General features: G+C 42.2%; 1 protein-coding gene across 2 annotated transcripts in view; it reads right to left on the bottom strand.

The window, feature by feature from the left end:
* Nucleotides 1–19,328, bottom strand: part of TGFBR2 (transforming growth factor beta receptor 2) — a 61,135-nt gene that overhangs the window by 9,293 nt on the left and 32,514 nt on the right. For both annotated transcript variants that reach the window (XM_064415223.1, XM_064415230.1), the window contains 2 exons: nt 8,607–9,406; nt 4,373–4,514 (listed from right to left, as the gene is read on the bottom strand). In XM_064415223.1, coding sequence (XP_064271293.1) covers nt 4,373–4,514; nt 8,607–9,406 — 942 coding nt within the window. The remainder of the gene's footprint in view (nt 1–4,372; nt 4,515–8,606; nt 9,407–19,328) is intronic.

The raw sequence follows: 19,328 nt of genomic DNA, 5'->3' as shown, positions 1-19,328 counted from the left end.
CATGCTAGAGGAATTTGGGTAGTGATTCTGCCAACTCACACTGATTGCACAAAGGGAAAATAATGCCCAAAGCAGAGACCCAAAAGTTGTTTCATGGCCAGGTTTAAGATGCTGTCAAATGCTTACTTCATAAATTTCCCTAGATTTGCCTGTTGAAGGAAGGATGCATTGGGATGAGTGCACACACACCTCCTAAGTGACTTCACATCTGATGATCAAAAACACAATCACCCTTCTACAGATTTGGGAGTGCACGAGCTCTGCCATCATTGTAGGCTTAGGAGCTGCTCAGCCAATGCACAGTGAATCCTGAGGTGGGAAAGTGGCAAACACAGAGCACATCAGTGCTCAACACGGGGTGTGGTGCAGTGACCTTATCCACTGCCACAAGGGCTTGTTGAAGGACAGCACTTGCTACCTTACATGTAGCACTGTGGTGACACTGGGAGAATTTCCAGGACAGGGATGCCTGTCATGGGGTGACACTGCACTGTGTGGATCTACCTAGCAGGGTTGTATGCCACTACAAGCCAGTACAGTACACACACGCCCTGACTGGGCTCTGCTTCACAGAAGAACTTTAAATCAGCCCCCAGCTACAGCCACCTCAGGGCCCACTGGGCAGGCACAGCCCTGCTGCACAGGCCATCTGATTGCTCCCTGCTGCCAGGAATGTCACTGCTCCATGTCAGTGTGATGAAAGCTGAGCACTTCATGAGGTACAGGATGCACAAATGTTTAGTTGCCAAACTGTGGCTCTTGGCTGACTCTTCCCAAATAAGCATAAGATTACTCCTGATTTTAGTCACGTGAAACACAGCTCTGGTAAAGCAAGGCTGCCATTTTAAACAAAGCTCTGCTACTACACTGAAGCCAGCCACCACTCCAGGCAGTACAATACCGCACGAGCAACATCGCCATTTTCTGAGGGGTTTGTCTTCTCCCTCTTCACCAAATCCATGCAGCCTAAAGTTTCCTTTCCCCTCCTTCTCCCCTGCCACCCCCAATAGTCCCTCACCCATAGCAGTTGCGATTCAAACCAGATGGTTTTCTTTTCTTTCTAGGAGCCTGTCAGAGAAATTACACTTGTCACAGTCACCAAAGCTGTGTCACTCTGAAAGCAAGTGGTTGAGATGAAAATTATATTTCTTGCAACGTGTAGCATCTGGTGCACAGCTGTTGTGCTGAATGAAATACCAAGTTAACAGCAGCGTGGAACAGTTGAAGTTCTCCCCAAAGTAGTATTGCTGAGTTTCTAAATATGCCTCTTAAATTATACTCCAGTGAAAAATCAGTCAACCTCGATCTTTGCCTCTGTCTCCCTTTCCCTTGCGCCCCATTTCTGCTTCTCCATATTTAGCACAACAAAGTAACAACGAACAGCGTGGCCTTTCACAAAAGCCGATCCCCACCTGCTTATTTACTACAGCAGCTTCACAGTATGGGTTGTGCTGCTGGGTATTTTTGTTTAAATGTCTGCTGACTGAAGGGGCCTGGCATAGTGTGGAGGCTGTGTTTGACAAAGCATCTGTAGTGAAAGGACCTGCCTGTATCACCTCCCACCAAACACCTGCATGCTGACAAATGAATCCCGAGAGCTCCCTTTGAAAAAGAAATAAGTCCCTGTACCTCTGTGTGGCTGAATGGCAATTAGCCCCCCTTCCTTGCATGCTTCCCTCCCTAAATAAAGTTGTTAATGCTGTTGTCTCAGCTAAGACTCCCCACTCTTGCCCTAAAAACTGCCCTGAGCTGACACCACAGCCAAGCCTGCCCTGCAAAGGCAGAGCCTCGATCTTCCAGGCTCCTTTGAAGAGACTGTCTACAATGAGGTCAGCCTACCCTGCCTCACATGCAAAGACATTTTTCTCATTGCCAAACAGTCTAGGAGTAAAAGAGGGGTTTGCGTGAGCAGAGGCAGCTCCTCAGGAAGGCTGTGAGGAGAGGAGGGAGTCTCACAAGTGACAGATGGAGAAGGAAAGCAGAGGGGGAGCTGTAGTTATGAATCACTGTAAGGGTATTTCACCAGCTGGCTGCAAAGACAACCAGACTGCTCCAACCAGGGGAAAATCTGAGAAGGAAATTAGAGTAATGGTACACTGCTGTTGCAGCTCAGTACCAGTGACAAGTTAAGGGATCTACATCCTGGGAGTTGTGTTTAAGTGCTTTAGCCAGAGATGCTAAGAGCAAGTTCCAGTCCCTACAGATCTGGCCTAGTGCTCCTGGGGTTTTGCTGGGGACCTCACCTCAGGAAAGATGACTGAAATAGGGAAATAAAATTCAAGAAATGTGTTTCTGGAGATGAGAATGACTGAGGGATGAAACGAATAGGGAAAATCAGGATGTGGGTGGCAGTTAAGCATCACTTGAAAGGGGATGCCGGGCCAGAGAAATATTTCCCTTTACTGAAATGACTTCAGCTTTTCTTCTCAAGGTTATAATGGGTCAATCTCTTCTAGCTAAACATGCTGGTGATTTTCCTTCCTTATGAAACTCCCTTTATATCCTCTTTTAGCAGTTGCCTTCTGAGAACAGCAGCAATAAGCTTTGCTTTTGCTGCAATCTTCGTTTTGCCCTACTCAGCAAATCTGAACAGGAAGGGACTCAGGCATCACCAAAGATGAAAGACTCCACAGTGAACAGCTCATATTTATACTAATCAGGTGAGTTCCTAAATGCAAGAAACAGAGACAGATCAAGAGACAGGGCACAGTTCTTTTTTTTCAGGTTTTAAATCTCCTCTGCCACATTTACAAAAGTGCTAATGAAAGGCTGAGGTTGTGCCAATGCACTTAGAAACAGGCATGACCATGATCCATTAAATATGGATAGGTTTGCCTTGTAATATGTCAGACTGAGGTTCAGTTCCTGAAGCACTAAATGTTTTACCCTTAAATGTTTGACTAGAAAAGCATTTGGTGTTCTTTTCATGCTTTTATGCTAGCACATTCAGCACACATACTCGCTTTGTAGCTTTCCTGGCAGGGTGCAAACAGGGGCAAATCTGTTGCCCACAATGCAGCCCACCCAGCAAGACCAAAAGCTGGTCAGACAGAGCAGGAGACTGAGATGGAGGCAATTCCTCCCTTCTGCACATGGACATCGTGGTGCAGCCACACAGTCACTGTGCAGAGTGGCTTCAGAGACCTCCCTTGTGGTATCCCACAGATGCTGGTAGAGAAACAAGGAGCAGCTATGCACACCTTCCCCTGGGACATTGGTTTCCCCCCTGTACACTGTGTTCCTCATAGCACAGTGCTCTAGCCTGCAAGACTCTCCTGTCTCTGCGTCTATGGCAGCCCTTCAAGGTGGAACTGTGCCAAGTCCAATGAAAAGGGAGCCTCTGTGGTTTTGGAAGAAGGATAACAAATCAAATCACGGTTGCATATCTACTGTAATATCCACATTAGTGTTACCTTTTACAGCCCTGTTCCTTAGACTGCTTGTGTGAGCCCTGAACTGTGCAGCAATATTTTTTAGAATGACTCTTAGACAATTCCAGAAAGCTGAAGAATCTGACATGCAACTTTGTCTTATTTTAGTTCCTGAAGGAAGGTGAAAAACTTAAAACATGGCAATGTGTATTGTAGATATCCCAACAGCAACTTTTCTGATTTCTAGCACATACCAGTGTTGCACACTTGGAATTTTGGGTCAACTTTAGGTAAAGCAGAAATGGAGGGTTTTGTTTCAGAAGAAACTCCGAACATGAACAAGCATAGCAGCTTTTCATGGAGCTGTTCTGATAGTCAGTTCCAATCATTTTTATTTTGTTACTACACTTTATACCGCAAACATCCCTTGGTTTCTCATATGGATGATCTCTTGCAAAATCACAAAGCATGATGTGCAGCAGCTGGTGACTTTGGGAAAACAGCAAACTTTCCATCCCACTATGATGCCTCTTACGGAAATTACCAATTAGTAAATGTGACACTTAACTGGCCCTTACTAGGTTTGAGAATTAACATTCCATGCAAGTAAACAGAAAGCAGTTATCACTTCTTCAGTTTAATATTTCAAATTGACTTATGTTTCCAATTATTTTGAATGAGATCAACCAGACTGAGTCAATCCATAGCTACCCAAGATGTCATAGGGAAACCAGACTTTAATAATCTCTAGAAGTGACCTGCCTAACACCAAACTTATCCTTAAGTTTGGAGCATCAATTTACTCGTGTGCTCAGTGCTTAGTGTGCAAGCCTGCCCATGCACATGTGCATCTCACACTACTGAAGGACTGTTAATTTACAGCATCCAGATACACTAGAAAACCTTATGATAGGCAAAAAGAATCGCCCTCTCCTCAGACAACCATGAGAGCATGTCTGTCTCAACATACTTTTAGAGAGAAGAAAACAGATGGCACTTACCTCCGACAGCGTTACAGCGAGATGTCATTTCCCAGAGGACCAAAGCCATGGAGTACACATCTGTTTGTTTGAAGGACTCCATGTTCTCCAGGTTCATCCTGGACTCCAAAACCTCAGGGGCCATATATCTTGCTGTGCCAACCTACAGGAGAAGAGATTGGGGAGAGCTCACAAACTGAAATTGCAATTCATGTTTTGGATTCCACTGTGATTTAACTTCAGCTTTCACAGAAACAGTGCCATTTGACATGTATCCAAAAATTCAGGCTATACTTGGCACAGGCCATATTTTCTGCTGCCAGGGGAATCTGGCATTGTCCTGACTACCAACTTACTTGCACCTCTCTTGGTGAGGAAGAAAAAAAATAGCCCTTTTTACTTCCTTAAGCAAATAATTTTGACACTGACAAATTTTCTCACTCTTTGGCTATTCACAGATAAACTCCAGCCTTTGGGCCTGAAGCAATTGCTGCTGACCAAGTGTCTTTCAGATGAGCAAGAAACATTGTATTATATTGCACAGCATATTACAGTGTTAGCTGTTTCTTTTCATGGTAGGCTTAAAAGGAGAGTAAATGCAGGCCTGGGAGAAGAAAGAAAACACACAAATGCTGAATGCAGAACCACACATTTGAACTGAAACCAAAAATCTGCCCTTTGAAAAAACGTTCTCATAAACTTTATTCATACTGAGCAATTTTCAGCAATGACTTTAGCAGCTTTGCTGAGATCTAGATTATGATTTTGCATTACAGAAAGTGAAGTTTAAAAGTCTGTTTTTATCATGAGAAAGGATTTAAGGAAGAATTCTTGGATCACTCAACAGTTGCTCTCAAATGACAAACTCTTCACAAAAATAACGTATCCCCCTTGAAAAACTGCAAACAGAAGTCTTTCATCAGGCAAAGACAGATTCAAGTTGAAGACTGTTTAATGGCAGGGATGAACAAACACAAGTGGGTGATGCAGTAGGACATATGATTTAAACGAGCTGTTTACACTACAGCAATCACTCCAGAGCCCAGAGGCAAGCAGGGCTGTGAAAGATCATTTCAGTTACTGGGTCTGCAACTGCAGACAGCCACATAGTAAATGTGCAGTCTTGAGAGAGCCCTATGGGCACCCTTTTTATAAGCTTCTGTAAACATGTCTTATCACCTCAGGCTCAGGGCAAGTGGGAAGATGTTCCACAAAAAGTGGAAAGTATCATAACAAGAAGGAAAGATCAAGAACATAGCTTTGTCATAGGACCTTGCAACAGCAGAAAATCTCTGTGTCAAAAATATCCGAATGGTTGTAGGATCAAAGCCTTTATAAACAGAGGACAGAAAAAAAAATTCAGTGTGAGCAGTCTCAAAGTTAAGTTCCCTGCTACATTGACACTGATGAATTTAAGGGCAAGCATATGAATAGCAGCTATACACTGAACAGATACTTGGGACAGTCATGTCTCAGCACCACCAAGGTGAGCACCAACTCCCTTCCCCACATAAAATGTACAGATGGAAACACTGAAGTAGAGGTTGCTGCTACCCACCATTAACTCTCTAGCACATGATTTCTTCTCCAAGCCATCCCACCCAAAGCTTAAGAAGGTTACCTGTGCACATGGGCAAACATCTGCAAACCTTGCAGATTTTAACAAGAGTTAATGATGCCTAAACACAGGTCCCTCACATTGCCACAAAGTTCTGTTCTTGTCTGGCATTTAACACACTCTTTGCAGCAATGAAAATGATTCTGCACTTTTGCAGGACAGTGGAGGATGAAGGCCTACAACTAAAATGCACAGAAGAAAGTGTAGAAAAAAAAATTAACTTGAAGAATGCTATCAAGCCAATCTTATATCCTTCCTGCTTAGAATTATCATGTATTTCATTCTGCTTATGTCGTTTTATCTGCATTTTAGTTTATCACGTTTATTGGTCAAAGACACTTTTTCTGTATGTTGAAAACAAGTGACTCCTGAGTCTCAAAGGCATTTTTAGGTATCTGAACTCTGGCAATTCCAAGCTGATTGCCCCCGCTAGGGTCTGGATATGTTTCTCCTTTGCAGATACCAGTCTGCTTTCAGTTCTTGATTTTCCAAAACTTCTAGTGAGAGACCATCTCGCTTCATTTTTGTGATGTTTGAATCTTTTTTTACTGGAGATCTTACATTTCTTTCAAGCTGTTGAGAGAAGTTTCATGCCCTGAGGTGTATCAGTCAGAGAGGCAGTATATATTTCTCTTTATCTGATGCTGCTGAGGTATAGAACTGCTGGCCTTGCAGCCACCTACCAGTTCTCTGAACACAGTGGGAAGAAGGTCCAGATTTATACGGTCACATTAAGTAATGTCTGCAAATATTAACCATCATGGATGACCAAACTCAAAAGACTGCAAAGGTTCTGTAGGGGAAAAAGGTGGTTTCCAGCCTGGTATTGTAGTCAATAATGGCTATATCTGCATGATATGGAAGGTAGATGGGTAGATTGGAAAGAAGATGGCTTTGTAATCCCAACAACTTGCCTTCAATATTAGTGCCTAAGGATGACCAGAAAAACAGTTAAATACTTACACTCTTATTTATTTCATTGAAAGCTTGAGTTTTTCTTTAATTAAAAATTGTGTCAACTCCATTATACAAGTTTTAAAATTGAATCTCCTGGTAGCAAGGGTTTGAATCAAAGAGTAAACTTTAGAAATTATGCATAAGGCAAAACTTGGTGCAAGACTTCTTTAATAAAAGCTACAGCACTAAAGCTGGCATGTTGGGGAATTAAAGTGGGTTGCTCTTGTGAGCCCAAAAAGAACAAGGCAGAGGTTGGAGTCAAATCAATTGACTCATACTCCTTTGTCACAGAGAAAAACGACATCAGCTGGGTCACCCCCAAACAGATTCACTGAAGCTAAACAAACTGGTGTCCAAGGAGACCAACTCCAAAGCCATAACCTGATCTAGGCAGCCCTGTACTTTGTCACCAGTGTTGGTGTGGACTGTGGAAGTGGCAGTATCCTCCTGCTTCCAAGTGCCTCTGAGCAATACCAGAGAAATCAGCACGCAATAAGGGTCCGCTTTAAGCAAAGTGTCTGTGGGTGATGAATTTCAGAGTCCTTCTCTTGCTTCAAATGGGACCAGTCTTATGATTGACAATCTGGCATGACTTCATTGAACTCTAAAAATATCTGGCATACTGGAGAGAAACTATATGTAACAGAGTGGTGTTTGTAGTATTTTAAGAATGGCTCCAGTAATTAACATTCACTCCTGGCCCTGGTTAATAGATCTTCTAAAAATGAGATCAGGACAGTTGCTTCTCAATAAGGAGTCTTCCAAAGGCATATCCACATTTGATTTACAACAGTAAAACTCCTGTGAACTCAAGAGAACACCACAGACGGAAGATCCGTCCCTGAAAATATTCTAAGCTAAAATATTTGTTCCATGTGAGGTAAAAGTTAGTTTAAATAGACAAGATTTGAGTAACCTATGTATAAAAATACAAATATGAAATACACAAATAAATACATAAACTATTAGGAATTAAGTTAACAGATGATCTGAATTTATACTATGGGAGTTTTCATTAAAAGAGACACTATGTAGATAATCTTCAACACCTTCATAAACATCCCTGTCAAGTAAATGAATATTATCCATGCCCCTTAGTTGAAAAATCACAACAGGACAAGTATTTTTATTTGACATCCTTGTATTTGCTTACATGTGAAGAATGTACTCATTCATTATAGAGGTCTCTTTTTTCGAAATTTAAAATTATTATCTATCTGTAGTTACGTGCTTACAGCTTTTGAGGATGCATGATTGACTTCACTTATGCTGGGGTAAACCAGGACTGGGTCAAGTCACACAGAAGTGTAATGCCATCAGGCATGAAAATTGTGTCAAAACCTCACAACATGAAGCAGATCCTTATTGTAGTTGTGTGTGTGCATTGCAGCAGCACCATGAACAGTTGCTAAAAAGCTCATACACACTTGGTATCAAGTGAGAGGATGGTTGCATCACACACACATGCAGATCTCCAATCATAACAAAACCTACATTGCACTCCTCTCGTTGTTGCTTTAATGTTTAGAGCCTCTTTGTTTACAAACCCATTCACATTAATTTTGAATTATTTTTAGTCAAAGCTGCCATAGAAGCCTGCAGTTTTTCCATCTTTTCAGCCCACAAACCGACAGACCAACTGGTACATTACCCGCCCCCCACTTCAACCTTCTAACTTACCTGCCCACTGTTAGCCAAGTCATCCACAGAGAGGGAAGGGTCCAGCCTCAGGGACAACCCAAAGTCACAGAGACAGCAGGTTAAATCATTTTTCACCAGGATGTTGGAACTCTTTAGGTCTCTGTGTACGATAGGTGTTTTGGGACGACCACAGGGTGTGTGGTCACTGTGCAGATGGGCAATCCCTCGGGCCAAGGACCCGCCAAGTTTCCAGAGGTCCTCCCAGCTGATAATGTGCCGTGTGAGATATTCCTGCAAGTTTCCTTTAGCATGGAAGGCAGTGATCAACCAATACTGTTTGCCAAGATCTGTCTTACGCTCCTCTGCTGTCAAGAACTGGAGTATGTTCTCGTGCTTGAGGTTTACATCTGAAAAAATATCTTTCTCCGTTTTCCAGGAAGCATATTCTTCATAGGAGAAAATCTTGACTGCCACAGTTTCATACTGTTCTGATGTGTTTTGCTTCAATTTGGCTTTGTACACTTCAGCAAACCTTCCTTTGCCAACAACAACGTCCAACTCAATGGGCAGCAGCTCTGTGTTGTGGTTGATGTTGTTGGCACACGTGGAGCTGATGTCTGAGCGGTCATCATCTAACATAATGGCACAGCCATCACTGCAATCCTTATGCTTTTTGGGCTTAACATTCTTCTCCCATGCCTTGCTGACTTTCCTCTTCTTGTGAGTGCGGTAGGCATAAAAGATAACAATCACAGCAACAGAAATCACCAGTAATGGGACAAGACTTATGATTGTGACTTTGGAAATTTCATCTTTCTCCTCTGGCTTATGGGGGTCATCTGCAAAGAACAGAAGGAGGGCATGATGAAGTTATTTCATAGTTTCATATGTACAGAAGGCCGTCAATAATTATAATTTTTATCAGAATGCAATACATTATCCTCTCCACTAACAGCAAATAATAAAAATTGTCTCTGCTTTTTTGCTTCAAAATGTTGTTTTGTGTGTAGGCCTCTGCTTACCAGGACTTCCCTGCCTGCTTACTTTATAAAAAGCTAGAACTGAACAAGTAAGATCCTAATGTAATTAGTAGCTTTGTTCCTCTCTGACTTTTAATACATAATGGATGAAATCCTCACTGTCCTGAATACAATAGCCAAAGTCTCCTGTAGTTACTCTGTCAATGTATTCTTGACAGAACTGCTCCTTTAACCACTAATTACTAGAATACCTTAATTTTTCTATAGATAAACAGACAATGAAGTCTGTGAACTCCCACTTGCCCATTTACTCCAGATCCAGTATATTTTAGTAGGATCCCTGCAAAGCCATCTTCAGGAAGTCTGTTCACACACTATACAAAAATATTTAGGCACAAATATGTATACTTGCATACAGACTCAAAAATCAGAACTCATTCTCATGCTTTGATGTATGTGAATGTTGCTAGAACTAATTCAAACACCTGCATGTAAACAGGCTAAGAACGGTCACCACCACCATCCTCCAGGTACTTCTATATGGATTTATGTATTGAAAAACTTCCTCTGTGAGTTCCTTGTGGGCTGTACAGTGGTTTTCTGCTGTGATGAAGATGTTCATTCCTAACTCCACACCTGGTGCACTGCACACGCCAACATATTCTTAGGTGGAACATATAGAGAATAGAAGAACAACAGGGACCTATTCTAGAATAGGGATGTGTTCTGGGAAGAGTACAGATTATTATCCTACAGGTAAGAGCTGCCCTGTCACCTCTAAAAACTACCTTCTAGTTCAGTATTTCTTAGGGAAGACAACCAGTTTAAAAGGGAACAGTTTAATTCCAAGAAGAGATTAAAGGAGGGCCAGAGTTTATATCTGAAACTGATTTGATTGAGCACATGGAAATTTACTCTCTCAGTCTCTTCCTTTGATAAAATGTACTGTATCATCTTTGCATGAGGGAGGGAATTGTTTGGAAGAAGTCCTGGGAGCCTAACCTAGACTGAAACCAATGTAGCTGCAGGTACAGCTAAGCAAGTGGCTTGTGGTGGCAGCACGGTGCTCTAGCAGATGCTTACAGCCATGTCATTGACTCAGGCTCTGTGCATCAGGCCAAATAAGTCAATACGAAAAGGAAAAGTTTAATAAGCTCTGAAGGGAAGCTGTCACTGACTACATTAGCCACAAGTCTCTGTTTCCCCTACTCTGTGCCTTTCAAAACAAAGGTGAGCAATGCTAAAACGGATAAGAGTAAAAAGTCTACAATTAGAACAAGCAATTAGAACTGACCCTCCAATTTCACTTGTAATCACTAATCCATTGTAAATCCAGCTGGCAATTAGCAGGAGCCATCAGCTGTTCAAAGGCAGGTGATAGGACATCTGAAAAGTATATTCTTTTTATCTGGAAAAAGGCTTGCATCCTGAACCAGGATGTGCTTCTTCTATTTGAAAGGTTCATCAACCAGATGCAAGTGAGTAATTAAATCCTAGCCTCCCTCACAGGGTTTCAAGGAAGAAGTGCCTTTCTAGCACTGTCATTCCCAGCCTAGCACAGGTCAATGATTTGCACTAGCAGTACCTACAAAAACATATTTCCTTTATTTATGCAAAAGAACTTAAGGCAATCCCTTCTACCAGACTTATGCAAACCACAAATCCTTGTTCTCCAGTAGCTTCTCTTAACAGCAAAATGTTAGAATTTTTAAAATTATTACATTTTAAATCAAAACAATACCTAAAAGTTCATCACAGATTAAAGCCAACTCTTCTGCTTTTAAACATATTGAAGAGGGGAAAAAAATATGCTGTGTTTGTATGGCTCTTACGGGAGGAATATATTTAGAAAGTCAAATGTCACTGTCAGTAAATAGATTTGCATTGCTTATTCCCTTGTGCATTCTTTGCTTCTAGAAAATCTGCTTTATTAAGAACTTGGGAAACACCCTGATGGAGGAGAACTGACTGCATTGTGGGATGGCTGTTTTGGAGTTTTGACTGCAAGCAGGTCACAACTATGTGACACAACCATGACCTATAACAATCAGAGAAAGTAATTTTATTGAATATTTGGAGTTCTGTTTTGCTGGTTTGGGATTTTTGTTGTTTTTTCTTGACCACAGAAAAGCATGCTTAAGTCTGGACTCTGCCCGTGGAAATGAGTAACATGTCATCTGTATCATACTCTTTCACAAAGATGAAAATGTTTCTTTACAGCCTTTTAAGTCCTTTTTTCTTTGCCACAGAGCTGCAGTATGTAGACCAGATATCTGAAACACAAACATCTTTCAAAATGAGTGACAAAAGCCCTAAGATGCATTAGTTGTCTTTCAAATTGCTCCCCCTGAATGCAAGCAGCTGAAGGTAGCTGGGTGCATGTTCAGCTCTAACTGAGGAGAAACACACCATGCTCCTTTACTGTTATGGCTACCTGTGTGAGGATCTCCAGTCATTCCTACAATGTCCTGGAGCAGGTTGTATTATTTTGCTCTACAGCTGAGAACTCTCCAGCAGAGTTCTCAGCTCCTTCAGCTCTTCCTCTTTTTGCACAAGAGAAAGCTCTGCTTGCGGTGCAGGGGAATTTTTGGGTAGAAGGGAAAAAACTGTCAATGTTGCAAATGTTACTTGAAAAAGAATGTAAAAAAAAGTTAATCAAAGCAGAAGCTGAGCATTTTGGCCACTTCCCTCTGAACACTGTATCATCCTGCAGCCCTGCTGCAAAGTGACACATCTGCTTTGGCATGGTCACTTGGAGGAAGCAGAGAAGCAGGGGGTGAAAAACATTGAGCTGCACAACCCCACCTAAAGCAGCAGGGACAAAGGCTGTGCTAATTTTCAGTATTTAAGACACTAGGTAAATCCCACTCAGTGTTTGGGAAGCGCAAGAATGAGCACACATCAGGGAGAACTGAGTGTCAGGACTGACAAGGTTGAACTCTAAGCTTAGGAGGGGACCAAGCTGCCTGACAGGAGAATTAAAGGGGACAGCAAGAGCAAAGAGCTGGTGGCACTGAGGTGTGTCCCAAGCAAGTCACTTCTGGAACTGCTTTTGATTTTGCCTAATGATATAAGCAGAATCAAATCAGCCATTCCAGCACAAACTAAGCATGGGGTACTTCTCTGCAAAATCTGTGTACAAAATCAGGACAGGATCAAAATTCAGAGCACACCTGTATGCTTGCATAGTGGCTAGCCAACATTTTATGGCTTGACTAGAGGAATCTAAGAATAAATATGTTGACTTATAAATAAATACCTATGACTGAAACCTCATAATTTAAAAAAATGGGAGTGCAGCTTCCTCTTTCTGAGCACTGGAATGAGCAAAACCTGGCTGCACAGATAGGCAAGGAAATGGTTAAATGAAACAGCCTTTCATGTTTTGCAAACGTGCTCCTAAATAACTTTACCCACCCACAACTGTTATTTGGGTGGATCAGTCCTTTCTTAGGCTTCAAAAGAGCCTATTAATATAGCATAACAATGGAGAAGTTGAGCTAAAAGAAAGCTTCCTGTATGTGGTTTAAACTAAGCACAAACCATCTGCATAACCCTTAACACTACCCAAGCCTTGAGGGAATAGAGCTCAGGTGCCAAGGAAAATGGAAGCACTGTATAGCCCCTGTTCAGTCAGGGAGCTTCAAAGCCCTAGAACTTGCAAATTCTTTAGGTCGGTTTTCATGCCTTTGATACAGCTTTAGTGTCACTGAACTTTGGAAGGAATAAGTAAAACAACGGCAGTGAAATGAGGACACACACTTGAATGGCAGGGCAGCAGAATACCCAGCCAGTACTGACAGAACTACTTCCTTGCTGTCTGCTGCTCCTGTGAGCTCTAAAGCTGTTGCCTATTCAACTGCTAGTCAAAGCCACGGAGCAGAGAAAGAATATATTTGATATTAGCAGAACCCAAGTTAAATATATCAGCACCGATGTATTGCAAGCTTGTGCAGTGTCTTAAAAATTCCCAGAAACAGAAAGTCACAAAACATGGTCCCAGACACAGAACTGTGATCTAGTTATTTTGCAAGATCCCAAGACACAAAGCAGCCCTTTGAGCCGACTGGAGGAAAACTCCATTTTGTAGAAATTCTGAGGTTTCAAAGTTTGATTTGAATTCCACACTGGAATGAAAACCAACACTTTTTGAATGCTTTTGCCTGAACAGAATTTCTGTTCAAATGCTGCAGTTTGGCAAGAGATGTATGTGAGTGCTGAATCCCCAGCAGTGAGCGGACTGGTAAGGGTGGGGTACAGCAGCTTCAAGTTCAAGACCCGCTCTGAATCAAGAGAGAGCTTTTTACAAAATGGGAGTTTGAACCTTGCCTGTGTAGTGATTTCTGAGCAAGGCACTAGGCAACAAAATATGGAAAAGCCTGCCCATCTCTTTAGTGCTGTCTGGATGAAAACTAGCTCCATAAAATGCTTCACTTTCAGTGACATGAAGTTTACTCTGAACAGCTGTTTGGCGTAATTTAGTTTATCTCTATTGCAGAATCCTAAAGTGGAAATGAAATTCTGTAGCTCAGTGTTTCATGTACATTCCTGATTTTGGCCTTTTTAGAATTAAAATGACTTGGAAATCTTCAGCAAAACATTTTTTGGTGGGAAATACTGATTTTCAATCAGAAACTCTGCTTCTGATACTCCTATACTTTTCCCTGAAACTTCTATCTTAAGGACAAAAGTGCTCTGAAAGTTGATGTAATTTTGAAAAATTTCTGCTGGTTTTACAGACATTGTTTTAGGGGGTTTGCAGATGGGGGGTAGGGAGCTATTTTTACTCAGGGTGGAGGGTGTTTCCTTAGGAAAATGGCTCATCCTGACAAAAAAAGACTCGGTAATAATGAAATTCAAATGCTGCACCTCAAATTAACCTGCATTTTTTTTTACCATGATAGCTTCTTGGAAACATTTTAATTTTTCATACTTGCTGGAGACAATTTTTTTTTCCAATTTAATAGTTTTGTTGTGCAGTTCCAGCCCTCCCTCAGCTCTATGCTGAACCAACTCATGGCAGAAGAGAGATTACTAGTTTTTAAAACCAGAGTGGGCTCTATATTACTATCCAGTGGAAAATAAACCCTGGCATTTCTTGCAGACTTTCCTGAAAGTTGAATTCCTTCAGCAAGTTCCTGTATTTGACAGGATCTTTTTTTGGACTAGGTAAACCAAGTATGTCAAGGCCAAGTAAGATGTGCTTGAGCTGCATGTCTTCAGCTTTTAGTCTGAAAAGGATATTACCCGGGTATCCAAAAGAAGATCTCTCTCCTGGAGAGGCACCACCTCCGGTAGTTGGCAGGTCTGCCTGGCCTGCTATAGAATCATGGAATTGTTTAGGTTGGAAAGATCATCAAGTCCAACTTTTATCCCAGCACTGCCAAGTCTACCACTAAACCATGTCTCTAAGTGCCACATCTACAGAGCTTTTAAATTGCTCCAGGGATGCTCATTCAACCACTTCCTTGGGGAACCTGTTCCAGTGCTTAGCAATGCTTTCAGTGAAGAAATTTCCCCAGCTATCCAATCTAAACATCCTTTGAACAACTTGAGGCCATTTCCTCTTGTTCCATTGCTTCTTACTCAGGGGAGGAGGTTGACCCCCACCTTGCTACAGCCTCCTTTCAGACAGTAGTAGAAAGCCAAAAAAGGTTCCCCCTCAACCTCCTGTTCTCTTGGCTAGACAACCCCAACTCCCTCAGATAGTCTTCACAGGACTTGTGCTACAGATCCTTCCCCAGCTTTGCCACTCTTCTCTGGACATGCTCCAACACCTCAACGTCCTTCTTGTAGTGAGGGCCCACAGGATTTGATGTGTTCTCAGCAGTGCTGAGTTCAGGGGGATAAGCACTGCACTGGTTGTGGTGGCTCCACTCTTTCTGAAACAGGCCAGGATGCCATGGGCCCTCTTGGCCACCTGCTCTCACTGCTGGCTCGTGTTCAGCCACTGCTGACCAGCACCTCCAGGTCCTTTTCCTCCAGACAGCTGTCCTGCCCCTCTTCCTTCAGCCTGCAGCATTGCAGTGGGGTGCTGTGACCCAAGTGCAGGTTCCAGCACTTTGTGCCCTAAGGGTTTACTTAAAGGTATGGGAACCCATTCATCTGTTCTTTTGGGTATTTGACTGCCTAAATGTTCTCTGCAGTCAAAAAATGGTTGGCAAACCCAGCTCTCAGAGCACTCAATGCATGTCACTGCTCAGTGCCACTACTTATCTCTTTTCCTGAAAGGTAGTAAGCATGAGCTATTTTGAAGACCAGTGGCACACCCACTGCTGCTCTCCCCTGCAGACCTGCAGCTTTGGCCTTGGCACACAACTATCTAGGGGATCAGGACTCAAGACTTCTCTGTAATGCCCAGGGAAAATCCCCAGTTAGATGTGTTACATGTTGGAAGAGTCATGCATATACATCTGTCACCTGATGGGAATGACTGCATCTTAGTCACAGGGCTGGGAGGCAGGCAACTTGACTGCCTCTGGGTGGCTTACTTCAGCAAAAAGGCTGGGCAGCAATGACCTAATGGATATTTCATCTATTGTAAGCAAGATTTCATTTTTCAACTGATTGCCAAGTATGCTATTCAGCACCCAGGAGGTCTAAGAAACTCTTAAGCTCTAAGACAGAACAAATAGCTTGTTGCTGCTTTTATTCCCTCTCTGCTGGCTAGAAAGTGTAATTCCTTGGTTTGCTGGCACAGCACCCATTTGCTTAAAATCCTCCACCCCACTAATGCATTCCCTTCTTATCTCTCCCATTCTAATAGGTCCCTTCACTGTGTGTACATGGCATCTCTCACACACTTTGATTTTTTCAGCTGAGCTTTCCTACTCAGCAATATGAAAGCCAACATATTTTAACTTTACATGATGTGACAGTGTTTCTGTGGGCTTGGGTGTTTGCTGCTGTTTGCTGGTGGATTTCTGGAACAAATCTATCTCTCCAGTTTCAATATGTTTCAACAGATGCCACACATTAACCACTATTTTTATTCTCAGCCTGAGTTTCACCCTCCAACCTTTCCCAAAATATTATGTTGCCAGTGTTGGTTACAGTTTGTTTCTGTCTGTAATTATTAAAGTCTCTTCCATGACAACCTGATAAAAGGTTGGCCACATTCCCATACTTATTAAGCTCTCAAGTGATGCAAATTGTAACAAATATGCCAACCAGACTGGAACAGCACTGCCTAGTTTGTTTTTACACAAATCTGTAACTGAGCATGGTTATTTTCCTAAGAAGCAAACAATATAAATAATACAGAGCAAAACAAAATTTTGGCTCCTTTAGCCTCTTTTCATTCTATTTCCTTTCTATCCCATTAAGTGAATCAGATGTTCAGCATTACACAGCCTCTCCTTTGGTTACACACAGCTGCAGGCACTGGGTGGGACTCTAGTGCCTGCAAATACCTAAGAGGAAACAGAGAACAAAGCCAACATACAAGCAGTGAGGCTCTGTGCAATGTTATGTAATGTTACTGACCTCTTTTATGGGGCAGCTGGAAGACAGTTACCTTCTGAACATGTTAGTTGGATAACAGAAAGAGAGATTAATGAAAGCCTTTGTTAAAATTCACTTGGAAGCAGTCCAGCTGTAATCATCTCCCTTCTGATGTTCCTTGAGCACCGGACAACTCATCACATAAGTATTTATGGGCTGGTGACTGTTTGCACACAGATCTTAAGTCTGAGATCCTTCTATGGAGTCAAGTAAAATCACTAACACTTTGACTCTAGTAAGGAGAGGAACAGGAGAGAAAGAAAGGAAAAGACAGGATCAACATGTTAGAGACAAATGAGAGGTACAAAGTTAAGGACATTTTGAAACATTATCCGTATTTCCTGTAGTCCGGGCACAGGACAAGGCATCACACAGGCATGCTTGTGGTGATTCAGGCACCAGAGCAGCACCAGCTCTCCCAGATAACAACTGTACACAGTGAGCAATCAGAGCACTTGGAGCACTGCAAATCCACAGGCTGTAATTTGTTCAGGCAAATGACTCAGCTACAATTGATTAATCAAATAGGCATGTCTCTAACACTCTCAATTAACCAACTCTGTAAAACCATGGTCAATGCAAAGTTAAAAAGAAACTGCTAAAAAGCAGCACAACACCCACCCTCCCTTGACACACTTCCCCAATTAGCTTCATTATTCTCATAAACTCTTGTTGACCTGTCAATCTTCTCTATCACTGAGGTTTTGGTATTTCATGGCAACTGTCTGGATGGTTCAGAGTTGATGCTTAAGGTTTCTCTCATATCTGGGCGTGGTGGGAATGCCCAAAATAATGACTTCATCTTGCAGTAGGTGAGCACTAAACACAGTCTACCTAAACAATCCCACAGACACCTTGGTTGCAAGCTGCATAGAGACTTGCATAGAGACAGGTGAGGATAAAAAATTACCACCATGTCAGTTATTAGAATGAAACAACTACAAACAAAACAGAACTGTGTTGAAATCCTGGTTCCAACTTTTCAGTTCTCTGCACCGTTGCTTGGATTTGAATTTGATGCCCAGGATAACAACTGCATATATATCGACAACAGTATTTAAAAGACTTGTTTTCTTGTTTGCAGTCTACACTGCTGGTTTGCAAACTGATAAATGACTGTGCCTAAATGAGCTGCACAAGAGGAAGCAGTTCCAAGGCACACCACATAGGTAGGTCATGCACTAAGTAACATGCAGAAATCCCATATTCCTGTCTACAATGAGTACCTTGTCATTTCTGTCCACAGAAAACAGGTCAGATGTGGGGCTGGAAAGGCCACAGTACTGCTTGGTCTCTTGGGGTAAACCAGGCTTAACTTCAGTCAAAGAACTTGAGACTGTTAATAAAGCCCAGCTTTGTTAGGCAGCTGTCATGCTCACACTGGCTAATGGCTGGGAGATGTGGTGAAGGGAAAGCTGAGGAACAAAGCTGCCCAAACACCACGGGAGGACTGGGACTGTGCAAACAACTACAGACAGACCTGATTCATCCCAGCAGATCAAAGTAGAAGAAGGTAAAGCAAGATTCAGAAGATTCACCAGACACAACCAGACATCAGGGTGCAAAAAGCCCTCATAGTCTAGTCCTGCTCTCATTTTTTCCACAACAGAAGGGCCAGGCCTCTGTCTGCCACCTAGCCAACCTCTAGCCACCCCAGGCCTTTTACCCCAATTCTGCCTAATCTTTTCCAGTGGTTTTGCTCCCTGGCTTTGCCTTCTGGTAATACTAACATTAGACTATTGAATAAATAATAATTACAAAACACTGGCATTGAGATTTGCTGTGAGAAGCATTTTTCCACCACAAGGGTGTAAAGCTGCTTGCCAGTCACCCACAATTTTGTTTGGCAAAAAAAGAGAGCGATTAAAAAATAAACACAGAGTAGTCAGATTTACAATGGTTACCTGTCTCCTGCATGTTATTTCTCCAAGAACTACAGAATATTCTTTGGAGCGATTTGCACTCAGTATTTTCCACCAGCTGCCTGTGGCCTGGAATGCCAGGGATCTGAATCAGGGTCAGGCCCCTGACACAGCAGAACTACAGGCATATTTAGGCACGTGTTTGACTTTGTCTTGCTTATCTTGCAGATTGGCAATTTAAATAAAAATCCATACAATAAACAGGCATTTTATTTTGATGTATCTACTTCAAACATTTCCAAAGTCAATCTTGAGTGAGTCACAACACCTCCAATACCCAAAACCTTTAGATGTTTGTGTCTAAAAATGGAGTCAGGAGGTTTGCCCTTCACAGTCAAGACTTATGCAAGCCAATA

This window comes from Passer domesticus, chromosome 1, assembly GCF_036417665.1.
Source record: "Passer domesticus isolate bPasDom1 chromosome 1, bPasDom1.hap1, whole genome shotgun sequence".
NCBI classification, from domain to species: domain Eukaryota; kingdom Metazoa; phylum Chordata; class Aves; order Passeriformes; family Passeridae; genus Passer; species Passer domesticus.
Note: the sequence above shows the minus strand (reverse complement) of the source record. Positions and strands in the feature narration are given on the sequence as shown.